Source organism: Meleagris gallopavo, chromosome 10 (assembly GCF_000146605.3).
Source record: "Meleagris gallopavo isolate NT-WF06-2002-E0010 breed Aviagen turkey brand Nicholas breeding stock chromosome 10, Turkey_5.1, whole genome shotgun sequence".
NCBI lineage: Eukaryota > Metazoa > Chordata > Aves > Galliformes > Phasianidae > Meleagris > Meleagris gallopavo.
The window spans coordinates 18699784-18707527 of NC_015020.2; the positions used below are offsets into that span (position 1 = coordinate 18699784).

At 41.8% G+C, this 7744-nt stretch overlaps 2 protein-coding genes across 2 annotated transcripts in view; both read right to left on the reverse strand.

The window, feature by feature from the left end:
• SLC35D1 (solute carrier family 35 member D1) overlaps positions 1-546 on the reverse strand; it is a 7931-nt gene extending 7385 nt beyond the window's left edge. The window contains exon 1 of the mRNA XM_010716272.3: positions 525-546. Within this exon, the coding sequence (XP_010714574.1) occupies positions 525-546 (22 nt within the window). The remainder of the gene's footprint in view (positions 1-524) is intronic.
• LOC100539980 (WD repeat-containing protein 78) lies at positions 62-5474 on the reverse strand. Its single transcript, XM_031554892.1, has 6 exons — positions 5392-5474; positions 3249-3358; positions 2917-3073; positions 2115-2254; positions 1246-1398; positions 62-884 (listed from the first exon to the last, which is right to left on the reverse strand). The coding sequence occupies exons 2-6, from the start codon at positions 3304-3306 to the stop codon at positions 688-690; spliced, it is 705 nt and encodes a 234-aa protein (XP_031410752.1). The 5' UTR covers positions 3307-3358; positions 5392-5474; the 3' UTR covers positions 62-687.
• Between the last annotated feature and the right edge of the window lie 2270 nt (positions 5475-7744).

Genomic DNA, 7744 nt, shown 5'->3' on the forward strand with positions numbered 1-7744 from the left:
AAAGAAAGAAAATAGAAAGAAAATAGATGGAAGAATTGAGGAATTAAGACAACTTTACTACTAAAAGATGGCAATAGGGACAGAGAAGATACCAGTTATGTTCATGACATTTCAAGTTCTTTCACAACTGTCTATGCCAAAGTTATGAAACAGTAAAAGCAGTCTGATTTCTTCAGATAGTTTATGTATACATTGAAACTCCTGTAAAAGGTACAGTACTACTTAGCTCTTGAGCCCAGGTAATGCCTCTTACAGACTTCAGTGATGCACTTTGTTGGACATCTAACAGGCTAAATCTTCTGTTTACTTTTTGTCCAGGTTGATTACTTTAAAAATAATAACAAGGCATTACAATGCAAAAAAATGCTTGGAGAAAGAGCTGACTTGATCTGTATCTTAGCTGCCAGGAAACAATTCTGATCGATATTTTGAGTAGGTCTCAGTTAGCTGCAATAAGGGAAATGAGCCAGCTCAGAATTCATGAATTCAGTTCTTCTGCCAATTGTTGTAGGGATGCCTGTTACAGAGAGTATAAAGCTGCTCCATTCAGGCTAACGTCTCATAAACTCTTTTTGTCTATTTCTTAAATGGCAGGTCATCTGTGAAGACCTCCAATGAGAGATATATCTCCTTGATTCTCAAGAGTTTATAAAGCCTTGTGATGAACTCGGGGTTGCTGGTAAGAAACTAACCTATAAGGACAGGAAACTGTCGGTAAGCTGCGAGTTTGTGTTGAAAAATATTCTCCATCAGAATCCTCTCCATGAAAAACAAATCCTGCTGGAAGTTTTCTGATCTTAACATAGCTTCTGTGTGGCATTTCTCCTCCTCCTGGACTCTGGCAAGACCAGCACTTTCCAAAATGGTCGTAGGAGTTACGCTGCCTGACAACAGATAAGATCAGATAATATGGTTTTAATGTGATTAAATATTAACGTGATTAATATTATGCACATAAAAGTCAGAGGGATAATGTGTCTCATCCCTCCTCCCCCCTCCAAAAAAAAGCATAGAAATATCCATCAGTATAAAAAAAAATAGTTATTGTTCAAATGATCAGTATGATGAGATACTTCTGGATTCTTTACACAATTTATGCCCTGCTACTGTCCAAAGTAACTTAGTATCATCCAGTTGTGTCACTTTCTGTCTTTGCTGAAGATCAGTTATGAAAATGTATGCTGTGTACTGTTTAGAAGGATGAAGAAGCTGAAAAAAAATGTAAACCTCCCAGAAATATGTTACCTTTCTCAGCAGCTGCAGGTGCAGCCTGGTCTTTAGTCATAGCAGAGGTGCTCCTCTTCTCAGCTGGGGCTCTGCTGCCTTCTGCTTTTGAGGTAGGTTCTACTTGTGATGTGTTAAAAGAATCGTACAAGTCCCAGGTAGTGACCACTATCCCTAGGAATGAGTTACACCACATTATGTCAGCCCCTTGTGTCTGTACGTTGTTATCAAGAACTGCAGCTGAGCAAAGATTTGCTTTTTATGCCGTACACCCAACTGTTTGGCAGAGGGGCTTCAAAACTGAGTCAGGCAGCAACCTTGTCTGTGTGTGACTGGCTCTTCAAACGTGGTTGGAATGAGCCTGCTGGTGCTGAAGGCACACAAAAGGGGAAGATACGTTTTCAGACCAGATTAATATTTATTTTACTTCTCCTTTTGATATATTGTCTTCTTTTCAACTCTTTTTCTAGTAAAGAACACAAAAAATGTTTGGAATAGCATTCCCCATAGTTTTCTTTGGCCTCCCATATAAAGTGAGGCAAATCTCAGTATCCATATCCAAAACCTTGACATTCCTCTACGATTGCCTTAGAGCCTTCAGCTTGAACATTTTGTAAAGTTGCATTTTACTGTGAGGCTTCCACAACTTTCTGCTTTCCTCAGGATTTTAAATGTTAGAACAAAGGTTCTCCTCTTTGCATCATGGCAAATAGAAATGGAAACTGAAAAGTTAGGGGAGAAGAAAGGGAAGCTGTATCCTTTTATATTTCAAGAGTGCAGTATAAACCAAATGTCATAAAACCCAACTGGCAAGGGAACTGTGTTGTAAATGGGAGACTGCTTTTATTTACTACCCTTTCCTATATAGTTCCTATATGGACAGAGTTTACCTTTATCTTCCATGATGATTTTGTCACATTGTACTTTCTTGTTCTTTGCAGCTCCATTAATGGTTTGCATCATTTTCTCTACAAAGCGATCGTTACCAGGTCTGTTTTTGCAAATGTCAACATAAATCTTATTACGCTCCCTTGAAAAGAAAATACCTGTATATTAACTTTCTGAAAAGCATTTTCATTCTTCTCAAATTATGTAACCACAAGTTGAGCAGAAAACTATGCTCCATGTCATATGTTAACTGCTAGGGTTTTTTTGTGTGTGTTTAGAGATTTTGTTTCATCCCACATATCATCTTTCAGCAGCTGCTTCTCACCCTGTGATGCTGTTCTAGAACAGAAAAGCAGAGAAGGGCTTTAGTAAAAATCCCTACTCCAACTAATTTTGGTCTTTGGTGGAATTTGGTTCAGAAATATGTGACTCTCATCACTTAGAAGTGAAGGGCGGTGCATCCAAAAGACAAAAAGAAATTAGTAGGTTTCCATTTCATCCAGCACTCAGGACTGTAGGAATGGTCAGTGGGAACAGTGGGGCTTATTGTATTCTCTGAGTTTTAATATCCTGACAGCAGACATGGATTATACCAGACCTTAATCCACCAGCATTTTGCTGCATTCAGCAGTCACTGTCCATTCCCATACAGCCCAGCATGGCTTCAGACATCTATGAGTGGCAAACTGGAGCAGTCAGAACACCGAACCCATCTGAGAGCTGCCTGTTTGGGTCTCTGTGGTCAGGAGAAATTAAGTTTGCTGAGCATTCAATATGCATGTATGCAGTTGCAAGTATACATACAGAACTCTTGCAGCGTCTTCTGATTCTACAGACACCACAACAGGTGGCAAGTCCAACATCCAGAGATTTTCTGTCTCTGTGAGATAAATATCCACTCTCTTGTCTAAGTCTTCTTCTGTCAGTTGTTCTTTTATCTCCTCTTGCCTCACCTGTACATCTGACAAGTTATAGGAGGTTAACAAGTGAGACTTTTTCTGCTCTCAGTTCAAAAGAAGGCAAATTAGTTCTGGAGGTACCATAATAAGCAGAAGTCAAAAGCTGTGAGGTGCCTCACAGATCTCAGTGCTCCAAAGAACAGTTTAAATCTAAATTATACAGTGTATGTTCCTTACCAGGTGAGCTAACAGCCGTGTCTTGGAGAGAGCCAGGTTCTGCTATTCCATCTAGCATGAACTCTGTTATTGACAAGGTAGATTTAGAAATTCTGCTGCTTTCAGATGTCCTTCAATAACAAAGAAATAAGCTGAAATGGTATGTGAGAGTCCAGGCGTCAGTTAGCAAAGCACTACTACAAAAACAGCAGTGTTATCAGAATAAACCATAGAGGACTTTGTGATAGCATGTACAAGAATGCTTGCTTTGTAAAAGAAGTCATAGAAGGCTTTGCAAAGAAAATAATGAAAAGGATGGAAGAAGACTTAAAAAGGAAGAATTCATCCAACTGCATATCCCGAGGCATTAAATAGCTGATGGAAAAGAGGCTGTTGAGTTCTCAGATTCCTTCTTAGCATGTAATAATGTGACATGTTGGTTACCTGCTGAGTGGTACACATACATACGGAGAGCACAGTTTTCCACTGGAATTAAGATCCCTCGGGGCTTTGCATGTGCTGAAACATCTTTGAAATGCACAAGGAACTCATTTCAAGGGATAAGCTTAGTTAAAAAAAAAAAGATAATGTTCGCAGAGGGGATGGCTGTGATAATAACCAGAAGTAAAACTCAAGACTGATGTAGAGTTGGGTGGTTTTTAAAGCAGATTTCCACAAAAGCTAACTGTGAGCAATTATAATTATACAAGGGGCATTTGATGTGACATCTTTTAGAGTTGTATTAAACCTAAGGTAAAATCACTTCATTCTGTCTTTTAAATGAGAGCCCATCTCCAGAAAGGTTGTCTTTTTTAATTTGCCATCTATTTTTAAGGCTTTTTTGTGTGTATTGGCCCCTGCTCAATATCCCTGACTCTAGGATTATCTCTCACAATAAGCTGCCATAGGAAGCATGACAAAAAGTGTTTTCAAAGAGCATTCTCTTTTGCTCAGAAATTGCAATGGCATTAACTTTGCCAAAGGAAAGAGTAAATAATACTTGTTTTTGTTTAACTTAAAGGATTTTTTCCAGTGCTGACTTGACTTGTCTTTTTAGTCTGTGTGACTAAATACATTGCATCTTCTCTCCATTAAATGTGAATGTGTACACACCATCTGATAAGGCAATGTCATTCACTGTTTTTCATTTTTAAACAAATTGGTTTTTACCTTCTTTCACATAAATTTGTCACCCAGAAGATAAACCTTGTTTATTCCCTCTGTACTGAAGGTTTGGCTCCAATAAGTAATGAAATGTGGTGTTTAGCAGCTGTAACACGAGAGTTTTGAAATAGATGCATATGTGTACACAGAAGTAACTTACTTAAATTAATTTGAAAGAGAGAATTCTAATTATGCTAGCAATACTTTGAATATCTGAACTGACAAAATCAGGGTTCTAAAACAGGGTTGTTGTTACTTCAGAAGTACCACTGACAGGCAAAATAATGCAAAACAGCTCTGTAACTTGTCAGTGAAACCAGATCTTACGTTTCCAGAGCATTTTTCTATGCCCACAGCCAAACACATGTTGACAAATTGCAATTTTTGAAAAGATAAGTGTGAGGAAAGCAGAGTATTTGAAATAGCCATGGCAATACAGTGAAGAGCTGCAAATGCTCCTTCTCCGCTTTATCTTCTTGCTCATAGAACTGGAACAAAACCTTCCTTGTTTTCGAAATAGTGCTTTGTCACATACTTATGTATAGGTTCTAATCTAACTGTGTTTGCAGCCCTCACCCTTACAAAACCTGCAGAGTGTAGGTCTGCATTTTTGTACTGTGACCATCTCTAAAAATGGTTCATTCTGCAATGTTACACAGAAAAACGTGCATTAGGAAGGAGACTTTGAACACAATGAGAAATATTACAGCAGCATGTGGCATGGTGTGCTTTCAACTGCATGCGTTAGCATGTCAGCAAGTAGTTCTTGCACAGAATCAGTCTCAGTCACAAGTAATGATAAATTCCACTTGTTCTGTTTGTTACTATGTCTCAAATTTCAAAGGATGACTATGACAGGTAAATGTGTGTATTCTAGCAACATTGTATTAGCACTGCATCATTATTCCATCTCTTGTCCCCTCTGCAGAGCAAATGTGTGACCGCTGCAGGACAGGTGTCTGTGATACACGAGTTAAGAGACAGCAATTAATGGACTAACCTTGAGTGTGGGGCTACAGAACTATCATCCTCCTCTGACGTCTGATATGTGGAGAAAGGGAGAAAAACTGATCCCGTGGTCCCTGAGGAATCACTCAATGCCAGGAGCTTGCTTTGTTTGGATACAGCTTTTGGATCTGGATGGAAGAGTGGATGGGGTGTCACATCCTTTCCTTCATCATCAAAAACCTGAAGAAATGTTTAAATAATAATAGCAATGTCACTGTCTTCTCAAAGCAAGTGGCAGTCGTGACACATGCAACATTTTGTCTTATCTTGAACCAAAAGAAGACCCCGATCCAGGCAGGACACGGAGGTATTCACCCTCCTTGACAGAACAGGCAACCCAGTTGTGCAAATGGTGCCTAATATACACCACCAGTGTGAGCAAAGAGGGTTGATCCCCACTTTCCCTTTAGGATTCAGACTTTAAAAGATTCTCATCTGTGCTTGGGTCTTCTTTGGAGCTGTCTTTACAGAAATGATGCAAAATATCTGAAAAGATCTGTGACCATCCCACCATCTGAGACCTTTCTTGTTCATCCCTGTTCTCTTTCCTGACTTACTTATCCTACGACTACCAAGAGTGCCTCATTGACCATAACAATTAGTATCAAATTAGCAGGACAGCAAAAGCAACTAGAGAAACAGTAATGTGTCTTTTTTGTATGCTACTGCTCAAAATATTATTTTACTCTAAGAAGACATTCAGTATGGTTTTTAAACAGAACTCTCAGCTAATGTTATGAGAATCTTCTGTTTTTCAGGTAAAGGCATACAAATGCTACAGCCAACATCTCATTTAGATTTGAAAGCAAGTAGCTTTTAAAGTAGGAGCACTGTTACTTTAAATTGCTTACCTTCAAATCAACACATTCTAAATTGTGGAAAAGAACATTATACTGTGCCTAGACACTTTTTTTTTTTTCAAATAACTTGCTTTAAAATTGTGTTTTTGTTAACTCAAGTGGAAGGTATGGTTGGCTTATCTCACTAACTTCTGGAAGGCTCTCAAGACAGGCGCTCACCCCACAAAAACAGAAGAAAAACACCACTAGTAAAAAGTTTTTAAAAATAGCAAACCAAGGCAAACTGTGAGTTTTTAAACCATGGAGAAACAAGTGTGCCTAGCAGCTCTGTTCTTATTCTTGCAGATAGGTTTTGGACACTGATGCTGTGGGTGTCCCTATTCGTGGCAGAGAAGTGGGACCAGATGGCCTTTAAAGGCACCTTCCAACTCAAACAGTTCTGTGATTCTACGCTCATCATTTCAGTCTGGACTGAGCTCTTGGATCTCCTTCCTTCTCCACAGCTCTTCAGTTCCAGTTTTCTTTGCTTTCCTCTTCCCTCCCCCTCTTCCCTCCTCACAGCTTTTAGACTCCACAGAAAACTCCCATTGGAAGAGTTCTGCAGCCTCTCACCCTCACATCGTGCTGCCTGTGCTCCTGGGCCGCCTTCTGCACAGCTGTGCCCGTGGAGGTGGGGACGTGGCTGCGGCCTGAGATGCTCGCCTGCTTTCGGCTGCCAAAGGTGGTCCTCAATTTTTGTCTCACTCTGAAACCAGAAGTGGTTTCAAATCACTAAATACGATCAACCGAATACAATGAACAAAACTACCTATTCTTTAATTTTCATTTAAAATTAAATTCTTTTATATCATCGTTCAGGATGATATAGTAAAGGGACATGAAACAGCAAAGTAATAACGTGGCTCCACTTGGCTTCTAAGGAGGCTTTTTCAGTGGTAACGAGGAACGAGGTGGACAGGGCTGAGGAAACTACGGTAAAGCAGAAGTGTCAAAGGCGTTATGCTGCAGTCTGGGGCTGAAATAGCAAACGGGAACCGAGGAGCAGCTGAGACCCGTCCTGAGATCTCTCCTCCGGGGCGCCGCGACCGCGCACTCACACAGATAACCGCCGCGCTCCTCCCGGGCCCGGCATGGCGGCGCTGCTCGGCGGGAGCAGCGCGTCGCGCGGTAACCGTGGCAACGCGCCCAAAGACGCGGCGCGGCGATTGGCTGCCAAGAACGACGCCGCCAATTGGTCCCCTCTCTCCCGCTCTCCTCGCGCCCGCTCGGCCTGAAGGGAGAGAGCCGCGTTGCGGTCCGTCCGTCCCCGGGGTTCTCTCCGTGCCCGGCGGGGCTGGGCCTACGGGCCGCCCCTTGCCCGCCCCGGGGCTCCTCCCCGCCGGCAGGGCCGCGGCAGCGCCGGTCCCCGCTTTGTCACTGAAGCACAAAGGTTCTCGGCGGCCCGGGGAGGCGGTGGCTCCCTCCGCCCCTGAGGCGGGGAGCGGGGCCGGGGTTTGTGGGGCTTTCAGTCAGCGAAGCTGCACGCGGCGGTGCTCTTAGCGTCGC

Excerpts from the sequence above, each read along its gene's own strand:
- LOC100539980 (XM_031554892.1), bottom strand. The coding sequence starts at position 3,306 with ATGCTAGATGGAATAGCAGAACCTGGCTCTCTCCAAGACACGGCTGTT. Across the intron at positions 3,074-3,248 it reads CACGGCTGTTAGCTCACCTG|ATGTACAGGTGAGGCAAGAG; the intron begins GTAAGGAACATA and ends ATAACTTGTCAG. Across the intron at positions 2,255-2,916 it reads GAAGACGCTGCAAGAGTTCT|GGAGCGTAATAAGATTTATG; the intron begins GTATGTATACTT and ends TTTCTTTTCAAG.